Source organism: Harpia harpyja, chromosome Z (assembly GCF_026419915.1).
Source record: "Harpia harpyja isolate bHarHar1 chromosome Z, bHarHar1 primary haplotype, whole genome shotgun sequence".
NCBI lineage: Eukaryota > Metazoa > Chordata > Aves > Accipitriformes > Accipitridae > Harpia > Harpia harpyja.
In genome coordinates, this window is record NC_068969.1 from 103195906 (window position 1) to 103223327 (window position 27422).

The 27422-nt window shown below is 36.3% G+C and overlaps 1 protein-coding gene across 4 annotated transcripts in view; it reads right to left on the minus strand.

The window, feature by feature from the left end:
* The window catches only part of NIPBL (NIPBL cohesin loading factor), a 175704-nt gene that overhangs the window by 75061 nt on the left and 73221 nt on the right, over positions 1-27422 (minus strand). For 3 of the 4 annotated variants that reach the window (XM_052775766.1, XM_052775771.1, XM_052775768.1), the window contains exons 5-9: positions 22456-22555; positions 20672-20823; positions 19465-19625; positions 15199-15292; positions 5107-5739 (exon numbers count right to left, since the gene is read on the minus strand). In XM_052775766.1, coding sequence (XP_052631726.1) covers positions 5107-5739; positions 15199-15292; positions 19465-19625; positions 20672-20823; positions 22456-22555 — 1140 coding nt within the window. The remainder of the gene's footprint in view (positions 1-5106; positions 5740-15198; positions 15293-19464; positions 19626-20671; positions 20824-22455; positions 22556-27422) is intronic. The other variant, XM_052775769.1, reaches the window with a different exon arrangement.

Below are 27422 nucleotides of genomic sequence, written 5' to 3' on the forward strand. Positions count from 1 at the left end.
GGGGAGAAAGGGAGAGGAGCTGGACAAGAACTTAAAAGGTAAGAGAAAAAGGTTACTTACCTATAACTGTAGTTTTGAGAGTTTTGCTCCGGCAGATTCACACTCTTGGGTTGTGTGTCTCTGCTGCTATGGGCTTGGAACGAACTAAAAAAAGAAGGGCCCACAGCAGGCATCCAAATGCCCCCTAACTGATCCAATTATTGGAAATAAAGTTATTACAGCTTCACTTCTTCCTAATTCAAAGAATCCACAGTAAGATTCCAAAGAAGTGGGTAAAATGGATCCTCAGAGGTAAAATATATAGGGAAAAAAACACAGATACGAGTAGGTTTGTCTCATTTAAAAAATGCCTCTAATACTTTTAAGTTTAAAAAAAAATATTAGCCTCTCAACGAAATGGTTAGTGATTAATGATTGCATTACTCTTCTCACAAACTCCAGAAAACAGTGCCTTTTACAAGTAAAAGCAGAACTCCTTAGTTTGTCCAGACAGGTGCATTATATAAAAGTGTCTTTGAAGTAGCCTAAAATCTAACAGTGAACACACAATACCATGTATGGAAGAGCTTAAATTAAAATTTAGCAAACCTGAATAAAATAAACAACTAAAGCAATTTGAAAAAGAGTCTCTGAAGAAAGATGGGTTACTCTCTGGTTTTTTGAGTAATTTTCAAGGTTATCTTCCCTTCTCCCCTTCCTAGAAGACTCAGAGCTCCTTTTAACATTAATATCTTAAATATTTTTGATTCACAGTATTTGGGTTTTTTAGAAAAGCATGAAAGACCTTGAGGTATAAACCTTGAACCTGAAAATTAATTCAGTAGCAGGTCTAAGTCTTGAAGAACAAGAAGAACTTAATGTAATGTTCTAGGAAAGGCTTAGACTGGAAGTGACTGACTAGCTTTGAACTACTTGACTATACACAAAAATAACCCACTTGTATCTGAACCGTGGTAAAGCACGAATTAATGCATAGCACTGAGGTTACCAAAATGCAATTTCTCCCTCAACATTCCCACCCCTGCCCCAAGGGAAAAAAGATTCCTGAGAAGAACAGAAATTCCTGGGACATAATTTTCTAAAACTCAACAGGATTTCCTGTACTTTCTTGGAGTAGTCAACTTCAGAACGTGAACAAAGCACAACTCCAGTTAAGTGAACAAAACAGGTTCACAATATGGACCTCTACTTGTTTCAAAAGTATTCAACAGCACCAAAAAGTATAGGAAATGTAACTACTGATGGTGATTAGAAGAGAAGAAAGTGTGTGTGAAGCTTCATTACCTTTCTAAAGAAATTATATCATCAAAATATCACAATGCACCTAAGCAGAGGATGGTTCACTTGTCGAATTGCTGTGGAAAAAGATAATCCCTTTCTGCATTAGCCCTTCCAAATCACTTTTTTTTCCAACTCAGGTAATCCAAGTCTTGATAAATAATAGCTGGATCTATCTGTAATACTGTACAACCTTTCAAAAGAGAAGATATGATCTAGTATTGATTGACAACTTGTATCTGATGAGGGTAGAAAGGCCATTTTGAGTGGGGTAATGGGAACTGAAGATCTGAGGTATGTCATGTTCCATGGACTGATTTATTTGTTCTGAGACTATTAAACATAATAGATGTAACTTTTGCTGCCAAGTGCCTTGATCTCCAAACTCTCCAGCTATTCCTTTCGTTAACAGATACAGACAGACTACTTGCAAAATTAATCAATACAGAGAGACTTCCTTGATGGAAAAAGTAGTAAGAGGAGAAGGACTCTTGTCCTTCCTCACAGAGAACAAGGACGAAACCAACTTTTTCACTGCGCACCTCTCTATCATGATGAAAAGACCACATTACCCACTTAATCCAAGATCCAAATAGACTAAAAGGATAGAATTATAAAAACACAGCTCTGAAAAGCACTTGGATATGAGGCAAAAGGTCTGTATTATAAAATCACTTCTTATGCATATCTGACATACATCAGGTCAAATCTGCCAGATTTCGCATTGGTGATTTTTGCACTAGGAATTCCTTTTTCAGAAAGCAAAAGCATGACAATCAGGCTCCAGAAAGATATGCGGCTTTTCAAATAAGGCACTTCGGCAAAACCCTGTGTTAGTTCCACCTCTGAAACAGAGGCTGCCTCCCACTTTGAGACACTTTGGTAGAAGTGAAATATTTTAACAGTTTTGTTAGAATTAACGATTTATTACAGAAAGTACTGTAATTACCAAAGGGCTTAAATCCCCTTTTCCCACCTGTACCAAACACAAACAAGGACCTCAGCATTGCCTTCGGCAAGTGTAGCAGTTGTATAATTTTTAGCAAGAACCAACCCCCAAAATCTCTCTCTCTCCTCTGGAATAAACAGTTCCACCACACTACTGGTTCCAAGCCTCAAAAAGAGCACATCATATCCAACCAAAGTCTTACTGTTAAAAAGAAAGCATCTGAAAACCTTTGATAAAGCAGAGTAGTATAGAGATTTCATGTCTAAGAAAAAAGGACAGAAGAGACCACTAACCTTCTCTCAAAACTTGAGAGTACAATTCTACTCAAGGTAATTTATCGAAGACAACAATGTGTGCCTACACAGAAAGTGTAGTGTGACAGTAATATGTATTCCCATGCCTTGATTACAAAAGCAGCAAAAACGCTTTCTTGCAGATTTTAGCATGTGCTAGCATCTTGAGTAAGTTCTCTACAGGGACACTTTGTATTGTAAAGCATCAGCTAGCACTATGCATTCCTGTTCTAATTAGACTGAGTACTTGCTACAATCACACTGTTTTCTTGACATAATGTTATCTGAAGTTATAGTATATGTACTAAAAAAGCACAGATACCAGGCTTTTGCATAAATACAGTAAGCAACTTCACAAAAATGAATAACATATTTAGGGCTTATTGGATATATTTCTAACAGACATATTCCCATAGGAACAATAGAGGAAGCTCTCTCCTGCAGTCACACCAAACCAGCTCTAACTAGAACAATCCCGGAGTGTATCAACTTGTACACATAGCACAAACTTACAAGAAACCGCAAAAGCATTACCAAAAAATGAGAATCATATTTCTCTAAGGTAACAGCTTTTCAGGAAATCTGTCCCAAGACTGCTAAAAATCCTTCTACTTAATACTATTCATTCATGGCTGAAACCTCAGCAGCCAAAGTGAAAAGAGCTGCTGTCTAGCACAGGGACAACCTACCACCAGTGAATAAATGGTGATCATTTGTCCCAACATAAGGCAGCAACTCTTGCACCTGATTCATAGCAATTGCAGGAACTCGGGAAGAACTGAGACCCGCCAAAGGATGCAGGTAGAAGGGAAGCGTAAGATTGGAATCCTTATTTGGGAAGATGGTTATTGAGCAGTGGTGAAGGGGAGAGATCACATTCTATAAAAATCACTCCTTTCCGCAAAAGAAACAAATCAGAGTCTGCCTGTGGCTATGTAATTATGGTAAACAAACTTTACAAGTAATGCTCAACGTTTCCTGAAAGCTAGAACAGAAGAGAAAGTGTGTTTTAGTCTTGCTTTAAGTGTTTGGAGGCTGCTGTGCACCATCAAAAATACAGTGCATTTTTCCAGATGCTTCTCAGCTAAAATGTGCTGGAGATTCTACTTCAAGTGTGTGGATACAAAAGTAGCTTTTGGAGTATTAGAAGACAAACCACAAGCTCTCCATCAATACATTTAAAATTAGTAGAAAAGATTTAAGCAAAGTAACACATTCCCCATTTCATTAAATTAAAGACATTAGAGATCTCTTCTGAGGTAAGCACATGTTTTCTCCGTATATTCACAAACAACAATATTTCCTAAAAAGACTTGATTTAGTTACCAAATAAGAAACATCTAAGAATTTAAACCTTTCAGTAATTGCAACAACCACATTTACAAACAAATGCACAGATAAACACTCACTCTCTCCTCCCCCCACCCTCCCCTGCCCCAGCACCTTTAAAAACGGAAAAAAATCTTTGAATAGGGAGAAAAATTGTTCTCTCTCTCCTGGTTAAAAACCCAAACTGTATGTAAATTCAGTTGTGTCCACTCAAGTATGTCCAAACTTGACCATTTTAACTTCTGAACTTCCAAAATCAGAATTTGTGCCATTTTCCACTCTGCAAGATTTTTCTTGGGAGTATCTAATAAATTAGCATTACACTATGAAAGATTTTTTTCTCAGATGTTAAACACAGCGCAGAGGAAGCTTCTGAAAAATACTTATGTTAACCTATCACTATCTAATTTATAAAATACATCTTATCTTCAAGACTTACACGTGGGCTTTGCATCTACTTTTGAGATTTCTGAAAGACTAATACCTTCAAACCAGTTAACAACAGGAAAAACAAAACAAAACAAAACAAACCCCAATTAAATCAGTTAAGACAACCAGTACAGCTACTGAAGTGAAAACATTTCAGAGGCTCATCTGGTTCTGTGCTAGAGACCATATAGATATATGGCAGTTCGCTACAGCTTGTAACGCCTACATGATAACGAATATCCAGTTGAACAAACATGGGAGACAACATCGTAGTATATATTATCCAATCATTACACTGCCTTCGAAAGAATAGATGTGATTTTGATCTAACACCTCCTTCACATTAGGCTCAAAAGGGGATATTAATAGAAATGGGATAAGAAGAGGTTTTCTGCATTTTCTTAAATTAGGCAATATGGGTAGTTAATTAATAATTCAACTACCAAAACTTATTACGAATTTTGACTTATGGTACTGCTGGGATTTTAGAAACTATAAACAACATCAATTGTACTTCATTCAGTCTCACGGTTCAAAATAGAGTAGCTTAAAAAGAATTTTGAAATATAAGAAATTCACTTTCCGTCCATTAAGACCCCAAATAAAGAATACCAGATATTAAAAATATGTGTATATGAGAGATTACAGTTCATTGTTGGAGGGGAATGGAGATGAACGTCGCAGAAGAGCCTACACTGAGTAAACAGAACTGAACTATGTGACAATGACAGGAAAGTTTTTTATATATATATATATATGGGGTTTATATGCATATATATATATATTTATATAATATATATAGTGTATACACACACACAATCCTTTTACCTTTATCTTGCACTTCTTTTGAAAATCGCTCCCTTTCAATAGCTGATTCACGTTCTATCCGCTCAATTTCAGCCAATGCATCCAATTCTACTTCATCATATGACGTTATAGTTCCTTGTTGCGAAACCTGTTGCTGTGTCTGTACCACAGGAGTTTGAGGTTGTTTTGCAGCAACTGAAGTGTTCTGTTGTAAAACAGGCACTTGTTGTGCCTGAAGGAAAGCTGTCTGTTCATGCTGCGGCAAACACTGAGCAGCGTTTAGTGGGCGGTTAACATCCTGTGGAGTAACGGGTGTTTTAGAAGTCTGTCCTGGGTACTGCACATTAAAAGGAATATCACCCTCTGACACACTGCTGTTTTCCAAACCAGAAAGCATATCATCCTGCTGGTCCATATCCGAAGATCTTACACGAGAGAGTCTTAATGTAAGCTTAGTGGAGTCCTTGGAAGGAGAACTAATGATATCATACATTGCAGCTTTTTCAGTCTGGTCTTTTTCATCCTTGCCTAACTTCATTTTCTTTTGTTTCTTTTGCTTTCTTTCTGGAGAATCTAACAATATGTCTGGGGGAACATCTCTAGGTGATGAATAAGGTGGAGGCTGAGATTGTTGGATTAAAGGTTGTCTTGATCCTAGAATAATAATTCAGAAAAACTGAACAGTTATGTTGTTTCATGTTTATATAAAAACACACTAAATATAACCTACATAATTTTAATGTGTATTTCTACATATATCTGTGTTCACAAAAGGTCTAAATAAGATTGGTAGGAAGCACATCATTCCTAGGTCAAGATGTAATCCAGATAGTTGCAGTGTATTTCCTAGGAATTTTAGCAGTCCACTGCAGGTAGAGAAGGGATCATTTCAGAGAAGATGGAACAAAAAAACCCACCACCAAAAAAGAATTAATAGAAATAGTACCTGCAGGTTCAGAATATCAGCTATTAGAAAATGGTCAATGAAAGCAAGTTGACTACAGAAAAAGGAAAGATCAAAAAGATTCTTAATAAGGTCCTGTGATGAAGACTTGATGATCAGTGTACAGGCAGTAGCCATTTCAGTCACACATTTTTAATTTAAAAAAAATTAAAAAATGAAAACATACACAACCTCCTTAAGTTTGATTCTGATAGTTCATTTTAAACTTTTTTGTTTCTTTTTTTTTTTTTTTTAAATTTTATTTTAGGTAAACTCACTCCAACCTCCCCCACTCATTACTATCTAGAAAACACTAATTATCTTAAGGCATTTTTCTACCATTCCCTGCCTCATCTCCCCCTCTTTTTTTTTTTTTTAAGTTTGAATTTTCACTTCTACATGCAGTCCTTCCAGGATTTAAGTATATCTAGAGAAATTTTTAAAAGAGGACATTTTTAATTCAAAACATTCTCCAATTAATCACATTTAAAATTTTTTGTTCCTCAAATTAAACCGGCTCCCCATAATCATTAGGCCAGAAAAAAGCTTTGCAAAACAGAGAAGCTTTTCAACCTGTCCCAATTATAATTTCTGGCTTAAAAAAGGAATACTGGGGGTGGGGGAGAGGGCAGCAGAGGAAAAAAAAAGCCTATTGGCTGGACAAATAGGCCCAGCCTCCTCTTGTTAAAGCAAACATTTAACAGATTCCATTCATGCACTGGGGAATACTGATCTTCAGAAAGCAGTGACTGAGATGATTATTATTAGTCATTCTGGTTCAGGTCATCATAGGTCAGTACTTCTAACAACAATCAAAACCTAATTGGAATACAAGTCCCCACGTGCTTCATTCAAGAAACACTACTAAACAAGAAAGCAGCTTTATTTTGGAGCTTAAATTTCTGTGAGATATTTTAAGAAATATTAGGAATCATTAAGCAACGTACTGACCTGTAGATGAAAGAAAGAATGGATATCTCTAGCAAAGTTTCAATTCACATGAAACTTGAGCCTTTACTGATGACTTCTTTGCACAGACTGCTATACTTATTTTCTCTCCCCAGTACATTCTGTGAGAAGTCCTATAACTTCTGTATGTAGAGAGCAGGGTATGAAATGGGTTTATCTTACCCCTTCTTGACCATCAGCACCAACTCCATATTCTGCCAGTAGCATCCACAATGTTGGGAAGCCCTGTTTTGACTCATCGTGATTCTCAGGATATTTCTACGACTCCCACTTCCCCTACTCAAATTAGATACCACACTCAACCACCAGTACTGAAGTCCTGGCTACACCCTATGAAGATCTCTCACTTGCTTTTCACCACAGATTCCTACTCTTACGATGATCCCCCTGCCAACTACTGTCTCTTTTGGTAATTTACAAGATTGTCTTAGGGAACTGTATAGCATAAATCGTTAGCTACCAATTTCTTTTATGGTAATGACTACCACTCAGGAAATATGAGCTGCATTTTTATTTCTACAAATACTAGAGGCAGCTCAAAACTTTTCAAAGAGATCTTACTGACATCTTACTCTTGAATTATCTCTTAAATTAATACTTCTGAAGTTCCAACAATGGAACATTTACTGTCTTTCACAGTGACACTTCAAACAGGACACATATTTGACTCTCCCTTGTCCAAAGCTTTTGAGTAAATATGACAAGATTGTTCTGATTTGGTATTAATTTGGTATTTGTCATGCTGAAAAATAACACTGCAGCAACAGATAAGGCAGATCTTTCTATCTTTGGGTAGACTTGAGGAGGTCAGAAGGATTTCAGTGCATTCCATTGAACATACCCAGAAACCAGTAAATGAACAAAAAGTGAAGTTTTCCCTCTCCTAGGCAGCACTACGAATAGGCATTTGAAAGTATCTTCCTCCTGAAGGAAATTCCTCAAAGGTGTTGGTAGTACGGCCTAGAAGCTGCATTTTAAGAGTACATGTTCTGGCAATAACTTCACATATTACTGAGATGTCTAATGATGGTTAAGCCTCTAGCAACAAGAACACTTAGAATAACTACAATGCCTATGTACTGAGGTGAAAAGCAATTGAAAAAGATTAAGCATTCTGGAACAGTTTCACTCTACCTCAGACATTAGCAGTTTTGAACAGGTATCACACATTGAACATGTATCACATTCTGTTGGATGCTTAGACTTCAGACAAAACATCGCCCATTACACAGAGAGAGTTGTGCCTATTACTGTTAAAGTCAGTCTGGAATATTTCCAATGGAAGAAGGCTTGAGCCATTATACATCTGAGAACAAAGCTCTTACAAGACTTGTTGATAACAGAAGAAATGTTTTTGTGGAAAGAATACACAGACAGACAGTTATGATCAGTTCCCTGAACCAGTCAAGATTCCAAGTTTGAGAAGGTTTGTTCTACAAAATGCTGTCAATATAGTAAATCATACGATGATCTTTGGAAATGATCTTTGGCAATGAACCGAATTTCAGAATATTTTTTTAGAGAAGAGAAATATGTAGGCAGCTTTTGAGCCTAAATCAAGGGCTGGGCGGTAATTCAGGAGAAAAAAATCTGACTTTCTGTAGTTGATCTTCCATAGTATCAGTAAAAGAACTTTGTGCGATCTCTTTTTATATGGCAGGAATATGTAAAACTTGGAAGATAAAAAGAGATTCTTCACTGATTTGGGAACGTCACTGTATCATTACTGAACAACAAATACTGATGGCCAACCAGGTAACACCAATAGGAAATAAGGCCTCTACAGAGAACAAATACACCCATCAACAATACCTCTACACTCTTGCAGTAACAGTCATCCTGGCCACTCATGAGAATCTTGGGACTGGGTCTCTATATTAATTAGTCTTCCTACTGATTCCTAGTGGTAGATGGCACTGAGTAGGGAGGAAGTTTTATCAGCTGCTGTAGCAACTTGTAAATACCTTTTTTCTGTGACTCTTGACTGATTTCTTATGAAATCCTTTATAATGCAAGCAACTATAAAATGCATCGCATTGACAGTGACTTAGCCTTCCTAAAAATGTAAAGTTCCAAAATGATTTCTTGTTTGTTTACCCCTGGAATGCCTTCACTTGCTGGTTGTGCATCAGTAACTTGGGTAGCAAACTAACAAGCTTCTGTCCAGGAGACAGCACACATGACTGACGTCTCCATTTTATGGGTTTTGTCTGCACACTCTCTAATCACACCACAGTACTCGCATCTTATTTAAGCATTCGTGATACTTCATCTAATCACCTCTAAGCCTCTTCAGACAAAAGGCCACTTGCCTTTCAGAGCTGATGCACCAAAGTCACACCACTTGATCACATTCTTTGTTGTGATCCATGTGGTTAAAAAATAACTATTAAGGTTACCAGGAACTTAGGATTCACGTATTTTCCAGCATTTTAAAGAATTCTTAGCTTTCCACTAGCACAACAACAACTTCCAAAGGGTCACTCAAAACAGTATCTTTATATTCCTTTAACATCCTTGCAGGTAAAGGTTCCCAGACGTTGACAGAAAAGTCTTTCACCTGTCCTATATCCTCTTTTGCCTGAAGTATAGTTCCCTATGCATGAAAGCAGGAAAAAACTGCTAGTGAACAAATGAAGACTAATATCTTAATACTTGGTTCATAGCACATTGGAGAGAAACTTCAGGAACATTCAAGTGCTATGCCTTTTTAATTCCAAAGCAAAGTGATCCTCAAGATGCCAGGAACATTATTTAAGTGGGTTCCAAATTGTTGTACAAACCTGGAAACAGCATTCCATAATTTTTACTGGAAAAGTCTTTGGAAAGAGAGGCTTTAAGGAATGCATATGTGCTCTATGTGGATTATTAGACTTCACATCTGAGTAATTATACTGTAAATAAGTTCCTAAAGGCAGAAGCTGGAGAAGGAGGAAAGAACCAGAGCATCCATATTGCATTCATACTGACGTTTGTCTGTTGGAAAAGTTAAGAAATTGGTGATGACAGAACCTGAGGAACACATCACTGTCAAAAGATTTTAAGAGACTGCAGTTACAATGTGTGAATGGAAGAGTCTCATTTTTTTAATTTAATATGATCCTATTTACCACTTTCACATAAATTGAATGTTTTCATGAAAATGGGATCAGGCAAATTCCCCTGGAACTCTGGCTAAACCAATCTCAGAATTGGTAATAATCATCTTGAGAATTTGGTGCCTCCAGCACACTCAAAAAGGAAAAACCAGTCCCTTCAAAAGGATGGTAAAGCACTGCCCAGAGTATTATACATAGTCTGTAGGATTTAAGTAAGTACTAGAAGAACGAGTTCTCTGTAAGGATTGAGATGATAATAAAGAGGTAGTATTCCTCAGTGAATTTAAGTACCATCAAATAAAAATAATTTTATTCTGTAAAGCAGTACATCTTGTGGATTAAAGAGTGCCATATCTGGACCTTAGCATGGCTTTCTGTATAGCTTCTCATAACAATTTCACTAACAAGCTGAGGAAGTACGATCTAGACAAAAATACTGTAAGATGGCAGTACACCTTATTGCAAAACTTCTTTATAGACTATCAGTTGTTCTTGGTAAAAATGGATGATGGGAGTATAGGTGAACACATGCAGCTTTCCAGAGCACCATCTTAAGAATAGTAGTTTAAAATATTTGTCATTGATAACTTCTGATGTAACAGAATTAGATTATTTTACTAATCTAAAGATCATAACAGCTTTTGGTATTAGGTCTTTGAGAGAGAAGCTCACAACTGCTTTTAAAAGCAGAATAAAAAAAATACAGTTTTTTGACTAATTTGAATAACCTTTTTAAACAAAGTCAGTGCGAAGCACAAACTTTTTATTCATCTGAGAAAGAGCAATTGTAACAACATGAAAAGAAGATACATAAGCTTTACAGAAAGACAGCAGTATGTTTAAAACAACTTGCAATATGAATCCAAGTTGTCAGCAAAGAGCAGCTATACTCTCATATACAACAGTAGTATCAAAGCTGTCTACGGCACTTTTCTGACTACTCATCCTTCTAAGTCTTCAAATAGAGCTGTATCTATGACTTAGGACAGCACAACTTCAAGACAAATGCAGACCAATTAGAATTCAGATAAAACATCAAAGACAATTAGAAGCTCAGAAATGATGACTTATGTAAAGATGATAGAAAGGAACCGTGCTGTTCAGTCTATAGAAGATTAGATCAGTTCAAGACATGATAACGTTCTTTGATGTGTAAATGACAACTATAAAAAAGGACGTGAATTGTTTTTCCTTGCCCAATGGAAAGAAGTCAAGAAGTGTCATGCCTAACTGCAACAAAAATTATTCAGGCTAAGCATTAGGAGAAAAGCTTTCTAGAACTAAGAATTTGAACAGGTTGCATGGCAAGAATAAGGAACCTCCATTACTGACATTTTAACAAAAAGTTAAACGTAAAGGTGGAAGTTATTGGGAGTGATACTGGTACAGCTCATCCAACATGAGGGTAAGAAGATAGGAAGACCCCAAGTCCTTTCCAGCTTTATTTTCTAAAATCACAGAATCTTACTCTGGAAATCTTCCCGAGTTTTGTACTGGATATAAAGAAATTATTATTTATTTTGACTAAAAGATAATCTTGATGTTTGTTTTCAAAGAGCATACCTTAATTGAAAATTCAAACTTAAAGGGATAGCATATGAGACAGACAAAGAAGAACATACATTTGGGAGGTTTTTAAGGACAGATTGCATTCACTTTCTGCATACATTCAGTAGTTTTCAGGGAAGAGTCCCACCACTTTCTCCAGAGCTTCAAATGCCTTATGAAAAACTCAGCTTTGGCTGTTCTAGCTTAGAACTGCTGTATTCAGAAGCATCCTTGCATTAAAAAATTAAGACTTGAAGAAAGAAACAAGATTGAATGTTTATTTTGGCCCTGACAGAAAAAACCTTTGAATAAATTTCTTCCAGCTTTGTTTTGAAGGAAAGAGGGTGAGATGATAATTTTTCTTAACAAGTACCTTTGAGAGCACTGAAGTCTATACTACAAATTTGAGAAGATTCTTAATTCTTCTTGCCACCCACTATACATTCAGAGACAAAGTGTAGAGGAATATCTCTGGAGAAGTTCTATAAATCCCTAACAAAATAAAAGTAATCTTTCCAACTCACTCAGAAAATAATCAAATACCCATTAAAAATTTCTAAAGAGAATACAACTTATTTCTGGGAAAGAATGCAAAATTACATAATTTCATAAGGGTTGTTGCTAGACCTTACAGATGTTTTCCCAGAAGTTTAGGAAACTGTATGGAAACAGGACTGTACATTATATCAACTCTTCTCTTTGGAAAGCAATGGACCAAAAACATTGTGGAAGGCTTTCCTTTATACAGATCTTTAGAAGTTGTCTTAAAAAAAAACAACAACAAACAAAATCTGAGGTTCCAGAGCAGTGGGAAAGTAGAATGAATAGATAAAGGATTTTGATGAGCAATCGATCTTGGGTAATAGAACCCACAGAATATTTTATGAGATCAACAAAAGGAAAATAGTCCATGTTAATTCTTCGTCAATGAATTCATAGAAATGAATTTTTTAAGAAAGTAGATGTCGTAACAGATGATAGCATGAAAGCAGAGCCATTATTCTGTTTGCATGGCTAAAAATATAAAATTTACATAAAAAAGAAAGGATAAAGACCAGCCTAGAACTTCTGGATAAAACTTCAGCTGCTCTGGTACCTTTATTGGAACAGAAGTGTAGCAAAGATTTCTGTAACAGAGAAGTTTTACTCCACTGAGTAAGTGGATAACCAACCAAAATAACAAATATAACTTCTGCCATCTCTCAAATGTTTGCCCAAGTTGCAAACAAAACTTCTTCCTCATTCAGATTCTGTCAATCAGACAGTTGCATTCAGTCTTAAAGTAATTCAAGACTGTGCAATCACATTCTCCAAGTCTCCAGAAGTCCTGGCTACTTCCATTTCAAAAGTATAGAAATGGCATTCTGTACCCACACCTTTGGTAATTGCCTCAAGTTTCTATGTTATATAAGAAAACTTAGATATTATAACATCCTTCCTGAGATCTCTCTCTGGACTGGTGATGTCCAGTGCCATTCTTTTTGTCCTCCCCAACAAACAATTAAGTCGTTTGCTAATTTTACCAAAGTTTGCCACCTGTCGACCAAACTTTCAAGGGCTAATGAGAGTAGCAACAAAAAGCTCAGCATAGATACTTGCTGTTTGTTCACCACTGGAAAATTTATCAGCACAACTTTCACTCCAAATCATAGGCCAAAATCACTGTCAGGGATCTCATGTTCTAAATAACACTGTAATTATCCACACCTCTTCCATACATTTCTAAAGTATGAGATTAGAGAAGTAACTATCTGGCAAGACTCTTGCAGCATCAAGAACTGGTTTGCTCAATCAGGGTTCATTAATCCCTTTAAGAAGGCAAAATGGTAGCACCATTAGTAACAGTATGTCAGCTGTGTGCTTTGTCAATGGGAAAAGTAAAGCTAATATACAGGTAAATAAATCAAAAAGCTCCTCTTGCACTTTTTCAGCCCCTCTAATGCTGAAACATTACAATCTGAACTGTACAATCAGATTGTTTTCAGAAATAATCTGATAACGTATTCCTTCAAAATGGGGTTCTGAGACAGCCAACTGAAACAGCAGCAACTTTAACCAAAAAATAATTCAAATATCCTTCTGGCTAAGTGATAATAATATATCTGAGTGCAAGTAGCTTAGATTCACAATGTTGTTACAATGATAAGCTCAACAAAGAGAGAAAACCAACCACATTTAGTCTTCGCCATTTACACAAGTCTTAAAACAAGTCCTTTAGCACAAGACCTTCTGAAATACTGATGCTGCTGGCATGCTATACATGTACTTCTCACTTGCCACTCAAGCCACATTTCTCCTATCACTGTTTAACACAGTATATGCCTACAGAAGATGAACCAGAGAAATCATTTAGCAGTCACAGGATCACAGGGTAATTCAGTTAAGAAGGGACTTCAGAAGGTCTTTAGTCCATCCTCATGCTCAAAGCAGGGTGAGCAAGGCCACATTACGCAGGGCTTTACCCAGCCTGATCTTGAAAAGCTCCAAGCATAGAAAATGCACAGATTCTCTGGGCAACCTTTTCCAATGCTCAACTGTCCTGATAGTGAAAAAGTTTTTCCTTACACCTAGTTAGAACCTCCCGTTTCAATTTAGGTCCACTGTATCTCATCCTTCCTCCACAACACTGAAAAGCCTCACTCAAGTCTTCCTGATAATCTCCTCATTGGCACGGGAAGGCTTGCTCTAAGGTACACCCCTACCAAAAACGTCTCTTACCGAGGCTACACAGGGCCAGTACCTTCACCTTCTCTGGAATCACCCCCATCTCCTGTTCTCCCTCTCCACCTAATCTGACCATCCAGAAAGACTTCATTTTTTTCGGGGCGAAAGAGAAGAAAGCACTGTTGCACATCTTTCTACTATTGCCATGTAAATATACAAGCACTGAAAAAGTAAATTAGCAGGAATATGCCCAAACCCTACCTTGCTAAGTCTCATGTATCTCAGTCATTGCTTCTCAGGGATAATATTAAAAACAGCAGTATGCATTCCAGATTTTAGCATAAAGAATTATTTTGAGCAGATTTTTTTCTGTTCCCTCTCAACTGACTGACTGTTCACCCTACTCCTCCTCCACAGCTAAGGTTTCAGGCTTCATTTATGGTATATGTATTGAGTTCATTGAACTACTTTTAATTGCATGTTCTTAAAATTTCATGATTGCAGTTAAGACAAACATTGCACATTAAAACACTTTTGAGCTGGTTAAGAGTTCAATACTCGTAATGCTGCCTTTAAACCATTTCTTATGTAGAGCAACTGAAACCATTCTTATAAAGAATTTAATCCTCATATTGGAAAGGATTTTAAATCCTTCTGTCCTCCATGAATTTGAGCTTTGTTTTGAAGGATAATTAGTCAATTTTCAGAGCTCCAGAAATTTCTTCTGGATCAGGGCTCAAAATAATTTTGTATCCAAAACACAATAACATACTCTCTAGTACTTTGTTTGAATACAGAAAAACTAAAGGAGGAAAAACTAAATACCTCTTTAAACTCTCTGTTCTTTAAAACTGGGAAAAAATACATTGATATATATAACTGTTAGACTACCTTTAAGGGTTCCATCACTTCCAGCTGGAGAGCAGACTGACTGTGGTGACCTCAAGGAAAAAGATGCAGCATTCCGTATTGAAGGATCGCCATCCTGAAGTGACAATGATAAAAAAAGGAACATTATGAACATGAACACTAGATAAAATAAAGACTGAAATTAGTACGCATATTGATAAAATGGATTGGTCAAAAAAAATACAAGAAATATTAGAAAAATATTTATTCACATAAAAGTCTTTGTAATTTAGACTGCTATTAGACTGCTATACAGGCATATTCCAAAGCACAATCAGCCCTAAGATGAATCTATGACCAGAACATGCACACAAAAATAAATCTACGTACATGTCTTCCACCTAAATAAGCACTTTTGGTTTACACCAAGATTCCATTTAGAAATTTGTTGTTACAAGCACTCATAGTAAAGAGCTGACAAGCAGATACGTGACCTCTATACAATACCAACTGAAAGAAATTGAGCATAAAAAGTAGATTTTTAAAACAAACTCACCTTTTTTTCACTTAACCTACCCTTAAAGTTTATCTAGAATGCCATCGTACTTCTACAGTTAAACAAATTACCACTTTGTATTTATACCCTCCAGCATATACACATCAGGACTGACCAAAATCTCTAGCACTCCCATTGCAGCTGTTGAGATAGTCTCATGTAAAACACAACTGGAGTGACTTTACCTTGTTATTTGCCTGTCTCGAAAGTTAGATTGGAAACAACTCGATAGCAATATGAAGCACTTCCCTGACATGGCAAACATGTTCTACTGTCCTCTCAGTTTTGCACAGAACAACCTGCTTCAATGGAATTCATAATTTCTGACAAACTAGTTCATAATATAATACTAATTACAATGTAGTGATGTTCAAGCTCTATCTTTAAGAATGTAAATGTCTTTTTTACCCCCACACTACCTTAAAATTAAAAATGAAACTCACTAGTCAAATTCCCATTTAATGTTCTACATCGTTTTTTTATCACTTTCATGGAGCCCTCTGCTGGTCACGAGTATGCTCATTCACTCAATGCCCTAACTAGGTATAAACTTCCATAGAACAGTATTTCCCATTTTTAGCACTGTTTTTTATACAACATCTACGGGAATGTTCTGGGAAAGAACAAACTAACAACCCCTGTATCTATAAAGAGACAATTCCTACAATTATAAACAAATTGCAAAAAGTCCATTCTTTTAAAGAGTAAAGTCATACAAAGGAAGTCTCCAAATAAGTTCTAAGGTTACTTAATCTGTTTCCTAATTAAATTGGTTATTTCAGTAGCTAATATTCTAACATGGCTCCTGTTCAGGTATCTGAACACACACAGTTCTTTCATATAACTTTTTTATTTTTCAATCCTTAATTATCTGTCTGACAAATACCTTTTACCGTTTTGACCAATTTCAACACCATTAATAGAAAGTCAGAAGGCTCAGCTGTAATTATGTTTTTACATGTCTGTATGAAAAAAAATCAGCAGTCAGTAGTAAGTTAGAAAGATAAATTGGCATTGCAAGGAGACAGAAGCCTGCATAGATGGGCAAAGTATACACTCCCTCTGACAGTGGCCAAACTGCCAATTTGCACATGCATAGCTGTAGACTAAACAGTGTACATGTTACGCCTTGTGAAGGTGTAGTTGACACTGCTTAGGGAAAAGTGTTTAAAATTTATGGACTGCAGGTGCTTACAAGTGAAAGAATATAAATCTGTAAGAAACCAGATTTTATCAGTTTCACCATCCATGGGCACTTAGAAAACAATTCTATTAGATTTTTTTTTTCCCCTCCCACAGCACAATGAATCTAAAACTCATGCTGTGCTATTAATTACACTTATTTTTGCAACACTGCTTGCAAAAAGAGTTGCTGCCTCCTGTGAGGAAAGCCTTGTGCAAAGAAATCTAATATTCAGATTCAACACAATAAAAAGAACTGTATCTTAAATTTATATGTTGTCATTGTAAGTCAAAGTAAATTAATTTCCTGATGAATTACTCATTTATCTACTCCATTGAAATTATGGACCTGATTTTTTTCAAACCTGACTTATCTTTGACTTGTAATAAATCTCAAAAAAAACCCCACCCCAAAATATTGGGAAAAAAAGCTTAGCAACTTTTTAGCATATAAGTTTTATTAGGACAGTAGAGGTCCTCTACCCATGATTGCCAAGGACATAGGCAAAGGCTACTTTTATTAAATTAACTAAACAGACTAACTAGGTAGATGGCCTTTCAGGTACACACGCCATTCCTACTGTAGCTGACGAATTTTCTGAAGTGCTCATTTGCAGTTTCCTAGTTGAGACCTTCATCAAATGGTGGCATGTAAGCACAAACTTATATTCTAGGAATGCTCTCAAGTTTACCAAAAAATCATCCTCAAATTGAGTGTATGTGTAGCGAGCCTTCAAGGGTGTACTTGTTGATTTTGTAGACTCATATATTGCAAATACACAATATCCTGTAACTATTCACATTTTTAAAAGCAATAAAATCCTAAATCTAAGAAAAAAATAAAAAATAATTAAAGTTTAAGTTTTATGATTTAATAATCCTCATTCATAACTATCTTCGCCAAAGGTCACACTGCTTCTGAAAAGGCTGCAACATTATGATTAAGCTTATTATTCATATATAGATGCAAAACTTTAATTAATCCAGATTCTTCAAACTGTTTTCTGCATGACAGCTACTAAAATCAGCTTTTAAACATATAATTACAAATAAAATAAATGTAACACATATGCTCCATTAAGAAAATGCACAAAGGGATGAAACTGCAAGTCTACAATATTTACTATTTTTACGTTTAGTATTTCTCCAATTAAACCAACCAATGAGGGTGTGCTTTATGTTTTCATGGTCTGACCATTTTGCAAGAGTTTCATTTCTAAGTTTTCATGAACTAGGATGTGGTTGCATTGCTTGGATCACAAAGTTAGGGACGAATATTTTTAAATACTTCCTCTTTAAAAATTATCAAATAAATTATCCTAATATTGAAGTTTTTAAAAAATCCTGTCTTAACAAAACCAAGATTCTCTTGATAGTGTACCTTTAACATAGTTGGGGGATATATGTATATTTAATGCCAAGAACAGCTTCCTATTTTGAAGAATTCACATTGCTGAAGCAGAGACTGACAAAAACATCTTATGATTGTGTATTATAACAGATTCCTTCATTACAACACTCTCTTGTTTAAGATACTACTTCTTTTAATCAGCATAATTCTTGTATTAAAAAAAAAAAAAGACAACTAATAAAACTAATAACTCTCTTGGAGTTCTACTGTATTAATCCTGGCAAGGGATTTAGGGAGCCTGCTATTAACAGTATCTTTGTTGAATACAACACTTTTTTGTTTCCACAAAATACTTCAGGAAGACAAGAGCTGCCCATGGTTTTTGTAAGATAAGTAAACACACAGACAATCACAAAAAAAACCCCAAACCAAACCAAACCTGCTTGCCACCAGGTTTTGATGAAAAAATAAAACTGAAACTTAAGTGCTCTCCCCTTAAGAGCTGTTAAGAGACTGCATGTCAAACTTGTGAAGAAGAATCCCAACAAGCTTCATCCGCAGTATGAGATGCGCATTAGGAAGAAAATTAATCAGTAGTTCAAAAGTTGTGGGAAGAAGTTCTAGTTTTTTCCTTTAGTTCAAGATTTCAAAACAAATGTCTCCCACATGAAATAAAGTCATTAAGGGAAAACTTCTTACAAAGAAACCAGGCCATAAAAGCACATAGTAGACCAGTAAGAAAAAATGTCCATAGAAAGTCTTGCCTTTGACAACACTACTATATTACCCAATAGGTTATTCAAATATGTCAGGTCTAATTGACAGTTGCAGGAATCTTGAGAGACAAGTTAACTATACATCTATTTAGAATCTAATATTGTTTGCATCAACATATTGCTACAGTAATTGTACAGACACTCTACCATTTCTTTAAAATAAACTCACATACAAGATTATGTGAAGATCTTTTACTTTTCCTAATTTCACCAGAATGAATGTTACAAACTGTTCCAAAGGAAAGAGAGATCTAGAAAAAATTAAGTCTCAGATATTAAAGTTGCATGGTTGAGTTTACCCATCTGAAACTGAAATATATTTTCAGTGGTTTTATACATCAACAACATAGTAAAATTTCTGACTTCTAAGGCAGCTAAACACACATTTGCTTTATCATAGTAAGTATCTGCTTTATTGTAATAAACTGACTTAGGTTACATACATCACTACTTAGTCTGTGCACCATCTGCAGGTAGTCTTCATTTGAGCCATGTCTAGAATTATCAGCATGATGATTAGCTGAATTGCCAGACAACTGGCTTGAAACTTTATTTTCATGGAGATTTCTCATCCCAGCTGTGACAATGGGACTGGATACTGAAGCTGAAATACAAAAAAATATAAGTAACTATACTGATATATTCACACATTCATTAACTCTTAAAAAGTTTCAGAGAAAGCACTATAACAGTGGATATTAATGAGTTGGTTGCAAGAGGTCTGGAATCTGAACAAGAATCCAGCTTTTTTATTGAATCCCTTTGCCACAAATACCTTGAATAAAATCAGGTATCTAAGATTTTAATTTTCAAGAGGATTTAAAACCTAAATTCCATGTACAAATTAGCCAAGTTTCTCTCCACATCTATCCTAACTACAGTCAGTATCATATTCTTACTGGTTATAGAAAACTTCGTTTTCCTCTATATAATTTGTATTCACCACCTTTAGTAACTTCCAAGGTATTCATGACACGTACAATATCACATACAGAAGAGCTACATATTCTAAGTACAATGCTAAACTTTAAGAACAAATGATTTAAAAGAATCCAGTGAGAATTCTACTTACCAACAAAAAAATGCCTAGATACTTAGTGTTCATGTTGTTCAAGATTGTTTTTAGAAAAGGGAAGAACAAAGAAATCCATTCATTCTGAAGGTCATCTTTGCCAGTTACTGCGTACCTTGAGCATAATTCTAGCCAACTTACAATTAATCTAGTTGATACTACAAAGGTTTGGTGAGGCTAAATAAGCTAGCAGCAAAACTTACATTACATTGGCAAAACCAAGGTTTTCACTAGTATAGATAAATGATGGCTGTAGCTAACAAATAAAAGGGTTTGGTTTGTTCTGCTTTTTTTTATTGCCATGTATAACGACAACTATGCAAACTGGGTGTACGTAGGGGAGCAATGCAACATGAACATGTGTTTTACCTTTTCTTCTTCCCTTTTATTTTATTTTGTTTAATAAAATAGATACTACCACTCTGTAAAGTCAGGAAAGCAAAGCTTAAACACACCTGCCAACTCAAAGATTTGCATTAAGCATGTGACTCCTTCAAAGAAATCAGAAGCCATGAAACATGCACATGAAGGTAAAGCTGACATGAGACAGAAGAATAAAACAAACATCACAGACTTACCTTGCTGCATCTGAGGATGTGGTGTATAACTTGGAGGATGTGAATATGGCATGTATCCTGCAGGGCTTTGAGGAGCATATGGACTAGGCACTGGACTGTTCTGTTGTGCCAAAAATCTGTTACCAGAGCTTGTCTGTGGCGGCACAAACCGGCTAAAAATAAAATAAAGTTTTTAGAAGTTGGAAAAGCAAATTTAGAAAAAAATTATTATTTCTTTTGGAATATTATATATTCAGAACATTAAAACTTCTTTAAGATACAAAATTCCAACACAATCAAGAATCTCCCTCAAAAGCAGTATTTTAAGCTATCCATACCTTCCCCACTTCAATTACTACTTAAGAGTCACAGATTAGGTACTGCATTAGTAAAAGTAAAGAACAGAATAAAAAGCATTCATAAGACCTCCACCTAGGGAAAGGAAACAATAACACAAACATGTAGTAAAATAGGATCTGCTATTTCCAAAAGTTAGTCCTAGAAGTTTGAATGAAAGTGACACCTAAGTTCTAATTAACAACTAGGTCACTAGGATTAACAAGGAGCCACCTACTCTAAATATGATTTTTCCAGCAAGATTTCAAAGAACTTCATCTAACAGAACTATATTGGCAAGACAGAGGAATGTGATAGGCAGTTAGGTAGGACCTGACCCAAAATCCACTGAATACAACTTATTCTTTCACTGGGTTTATCTTAGACTGATCCTACAGACAGGAAGCCATAAAAATAACACAGGCTTGTGAAAATAATACATGCACATTATAACTTACATTCTTATATGAGCTTTTCAAAATAAAAATAAACCAAATAAATACTTCAGAAATTACATTACACGCTTTCACAACCCTCAGGTCTAGATAGCAACTCTATGAAGGTAAGGTTCCATAGAAAGAAATAGCAAAGTATTTAACACAAATTTAACATTTAACATTTTGCAAGGATTTTGAGAAGACTTTGTAATATTCATTGTGATAACTCACAATTCAAAAAAACCTTCTTCAATATCCCTTTTAGATATAAAAGTTTAAAAGTGTACTGGTTTTTGTGTAGATACAGAGCATTTCATTTGCCAAAATAATTACAGTAACTTGAAGTGAAACTTGAAGTTTATTTTAATAATGATATCTAATATCTGAATATGAAATCTGTTAAAGCCCAGTAACTGGGCTGAAACTACATGCAGAACTCTTTCCTCTAGTCCAGAGTATTATATTAATAAAGGCCTGGATTATAGGTACATGTTACTTGCCAACACTCAAGTGTTTAAAAAATAACCAGAAAGTTGACGAGGATGCTGCTAGAAGACTGGCCGAACTACTGGGCCTGTCCTCCTCTGAGTGGCCTTTTGTATAACTGTTACAGCAGTACTCCATGCTTTTACAAGCCTTCTTTCCCACCCTCCTGTCACACTGGTACTGTTATACATGCTGGAACACATTAGCCTCTTCTCTCCTATCCTCCCGCCACCAGCCTCAGCCTCTGCCACAGGCAGAAAACAGCTGGAGGGGTGGCAGAAGGCAGAGGGACTCCTTAAGCAGGAAAGAAAGTTTGCCAAAATTATGGGAGGGAGAGTGGAGAATCATGACTAATCCTTAGAATACAAGGATTAATTCACTGACAGAAAGATGTTTCTTTGCCAGCTGAAGAAACTCACCCTGCTGTCAGACAAATGCAAAATTTGTTTTGACACCAATCACATACTTGCAACAAGAATTGACTGTCACTGTAGGAAGAACTTGCAGTTCCCTAGCCCTCCCACTCCATTTAAAAGAAAGCATTACCTGGAAGGGCTATGTGAGATAGTGGTTTGTTGATAATTGGAAGATGCAGGACTACCACGCATGGAATTCTGAGAAATATTAAACTGTGACATCATCATCCCTATTTAAAAGAAGATAGCAGCATTAACTTTACACACACTTCCTTTTTAATCAACGAAGTCTCTCATTTCAGAAATTATTATATACAAAGAGATTATAAACGTTACAGACATTAACATCATCTACCCACAACTATTAGAAAACATTAGAAATGATCGATTCCGTGTAAGATGTCCATTTTACATCATGACATAAAAAAGTGTTCCCTAAAGCAGTGTTAATTCAGTTATAAATATTAACAGTAGCTCCTTCCTCTGTTCCTTAGAGCTTCCCAAGCCAAAACCTACTAGTAAATAGAACCAGGAGATATATTCCACACCCCAGGCTGGTGCATACAGTACTCACTGTGCCAATAAGTAAAAGATTTGGAAAACTTCACAAGTCAGAAGAACACAGGAAACTTATCTCCCATTTTTAGAGCAAGTACAGCAAACAATCATCTCAGGCTGAGTGCTGCAAGATATTCTCAATACTCCTATAATGCCTTAGTGGTTCCCTTCTACCCAGGGACAAAAGCTTTCTATTCCACCTCCACTATGCTTACAAGGAATGTTATCAAGGAAGACGCTGAAATATTTCAATTGCAAAGCAGAACCAACATCCCAACTGTAGGCTCCCACAGCCTGTAGATCCCCACAGTCAAGTTTTGGAAATTCCAGAGTTGCACTAGCTGGCAAACCACAAGCACCAATGAGCTTGAAACTAACTAATTTTAATAGGTATTTGGACAATGCCCTTAATAATTTGCTTGAACTTTCGGTCAGCCCTGAATTGGTCAGGCAGTGGGACTAGATGATAGTTGTAGGTCCCTTCCAAATGAAATATTCTGTTCTATTCTATTCTATTTTAACTTGCATCATTATTCGGGAGAACTTAAAGGAAATTTTTTTTTCTTCTCTTTGATACAGGTGTAAAGAACTCCCTAACAACAGCATGACACTAGAAGTTGAAGTGATGCAGAAACACAAAAACTTAAATAAATTTTAAGTTATTGTAATGACAGAATTTAATGTCTTGCAGCTAAAACAGTGTCAGAATTCACATGCAAACTGCAGTTTGGGAAGCCACAGCAACTGATCCACAGCCGTGGGTAAAGGCAAATCAGTAGTACACATATTTTAAAGAAAAGATTAGACAGAAGTCTGACAGAAGTCCCCAGTCCAGAGCACTGGGGAGCTGTCAATACTTCAACTGCTATCACCGATTTCAATTACTGCAATATTCACACAAGCAAAACTAGTTTCAGAAGTCCTCCCTGTTACGCTCTTTTCTCTAACTCTCTGCCCAGCAGAGATGTGATAATCCCGCAGGAATGCAGCCGTTACTACCTCGCGGTAGGTGTGAAGTGCTGCATTCCAAGTACATTAGCATAGGACAACTAGCCCAGAGCAGGAGTGAAAGCCCCATGTTGTGCTGGAAAAAAAAATCAGAGACCTCCATGCTTCAATACAGAGGACATTTAATTGTCCCAAGTAACACAAGGGGACTCCTCAATTCCGGCAAAATTTGTTTAAAGGGACATTGGTTGCCTCGCATAGAGGAAACTGAGGAGGAAACTCCAGCGGTTTTGTGTTGGAGGCAGTGCCCGGTGTGCCCACTGCCTGCTCACCTCTGACTGCCACTCTCAATGCAGCTAGGTACAGTATTTTAGTCGAACTAGTAATCCTTAACATTCATGTACAGAATGCTGACAGAATGTACCCATATGAACATGAACTATACAGGCGAAGTTTAATTTTATGCTTAAAACACAGACTACACTTTTAAAATACTTTAAAAATATATCTATTTATTTTCTCCTCCCTAAATTTAAAACATGTTTTGAATCACAGATGTGCCAGTTTTGGGTTTAAAAGAATGACAGAAAATATACAAATGAATCAATTTTTAATGCCATTTAAAAAAACCCTAAAACTTATTCTGTGACAGACAGCTCTCACTTCTCTATCTCTTTGGGCGGGGGGGGGGGGGGGGGCGGGACATGGGAGGCACAATGTGGGTAACTTAAAAGAAAAAAGAAAAAAAACCAAGCAACAAAAACAACCAACCTACCACCAACAACAAAAAAACCAGTGTCTCCAAAGTTTCCAGACAGATAACAAGTATGCCTGATAATGATGTAATAAGACAGAAGTAAAAATAAGCCCCAAACATTTAGTCTAAAAAGGAGCTGAAACTAGTCTGTGGCCATTAGCACTACATTGTTGTCGTATCACTAAGCAGCAGATCTATGGCTCCACTGTTCATTTCTGTACCTTAAATATTTAAGAATTTCTTTTAAATGCAACCTTAATTTTGAATGTTGGTAATGTTCAGATATGAGAAAACATCATCCTAGTAGTAACATTACTAGAATGAATGTCCTTAACACATACTCTCGGTCTTGACTATAATTTTTTTGCTGGGAAAAAAGTGATACACATAAATCCATTTTAGCATTCCAACTAAATGCCAAAGGATGCACTACATAAAAACACAGCTCAAGGTCACAGAAATAGTGTTGTACGATTAAACTGTATTACAACATCATGCATGCTTAAGCTAGGACTGCTCAGCAACAGGTGATTTTTCAGTTAAATATAAACTCTTATTGAAAGTGTTGCAAAGTTTTTGCCTTTTACAGGTATACATGCACTTGAATTCTTGTATAAATGAAAAAAAAATCCAAATAATTGATGTTTATGGAAAGATGCACAAGATTTTAATCCCCCAAAATTCAGAAGTTCTGATAAACAGCTTAAAGTGAATTTTAAGTCCCTTCTGAACCCTAAGCAATGCTATGAATACTGACCTATTGCAATATACTAGTTTAGCTTATCTTCCAACACATATCTGCTGAAAGACAAAGTCAAAGTGTTCAGAGGGAAAAGAGAAAAAATTATTATGAAAACTGAAACTAAATAGTATCTTAATTTTAAATAAATAAAGAAATCCACCTCATTCATACACTATAGAATGCGAGACAGATGTAGCTGCAAGATGGCACTCAGAATTTTCTATGTCATCTGATTAAAAAGGTCTAATATAAAATTAACATTTTGCCCTTGTACAAAAAGTTAGGCCTGACGCTGCACAGTGCCGTGACTCAGTCTGTTCAGACAACCTGGTAATAGAAAATAGTCTGAAAAATCTAAGTAAAAATGTAATCTAAAAAAATCTAAGCTGTATGAAGACTGTTTCAACCATGGGACTGTTATCAAAAGACAGGGAATAAGAGTTCAGACATTGCTGCCACATTACCTGAAACGAAATATGCCAGCAATGGAGGGGGGGAAGGTGGAGAGCGCCCACTCAGGACACAAAGCAGAAGTGTCCACATAATACATCCTTCTTGCACTATTTGTTCATCATAACTAAAACCACTTCTTGCTCTAAACTTAGTGTTGAACTACAGATCAATATGAACTTCGGAAAAAACATTAGCACAGAATTCTGATTGTGCTTTACCTTATATTCACAAGAATTCAAAACAAAACACAGTATTTAGCTTTCTGAAGATGCCTTTATTTCCTGACAAACTACTGAACCAAGAATTTTATTCCATTGTTTAATATAATTCTCTAGCCAGGTGATATTCCTGTTCTTGCATCAGAAATGAAGGTGTCCTGGTTTCGGCTGGAATAGAAAAATAACTCTGGTATAGTGCTATGTTTTGAGTTCGGTATGAGAAGAATGTTGATAACACTTATGTTTTCAGTTGTTGCTGAGCAATGTTTAGTCTTAAGTCAAGGATTTTTCAGCTTCTCATTCCCAGCCAGCAAGAAGGTTGGAGGGGCACAAGAAGTTAGGAGGGGACACAGCCAGGGCAGCTCACCCAAAGTGGCCAACAGGGTATTCCATACCATGTGATGTCATGTCTAGTATATAAACTGGGGCGAGTGGGGGGTGGCGGGGATCCCCGCTCGGGGACTAACTGGGTGTTGATCAGCGGGTGGTGAGCAACTGCATTGTGCATCACTTGTATATTCCAACCCTCTTTTTATTATTATTATTGCCATTTTATTAGTGTTATCATTATTAGTTTCTTTTTCTGTTCTATTAAACTGTTCTTATTTCAACCCACGGTTTTTTCTTTTTTTTTTTTTTTTTTTTCCAATTCTCTCCCCCACCCATTGCGGGGCAGGGGGGATTGAGTGAGTGGCTGCGTGGTGCTTAGTTGCTAGCTGGGGTTAAACTATGACAGAAGGCTAGGTGAAATGAATTTGAGTTCACTTGTCCATGCTAATGCTGGAACTGACACTCAAGGGATCATGGCGCACAGACCCATCCCAGGTTGAGTAAATAGACAGGGGGTCCTGCTGCCTTCATTCCTTCTCAATTGTGGGTACCACAAATACTGGGTCACAGTACCCAGATCGGACTTCATCGCATGCTGGACTCAGCAGAAGTCAGAAGGACAATATTCAGAAGGAAGACAGTAAGGAAAGCAGAAGAGATTAATTTGAAATACTAGAGAAGAGCTTAAATGTCATTATTTTAGCTGGCAAAACGCATTACCTAAGAACTCTGTCAAACTCCCAATTGTTCTGCAAATCATGACTCTACAGAGATTACAGTATCTGTTCAGAAACCAGAAGAAAACCCAACCTTTGCTGCCCCAAGACATCAGTGTAGTGTCCTTTGGCCTTGCATATCTGAATGGGACATAGTAACACCTAATGAGGCTACTAGAATTTGCCAGCATCTAGGTTAAACATCCACCTATTTCCCATAAGAGTGGGGCCTTTTTCGACTGAAAATAAAGTCACACTTCACCTAGCTTTTCCAAACATTCATTCCAGGGCCTTCTTCCTCTCAAAATACTTAGTCTACAGCTATGCTTTTCCCTTCTTCCCCCTTTCTTTCCAGTTTTCAGATTTCATACTTAC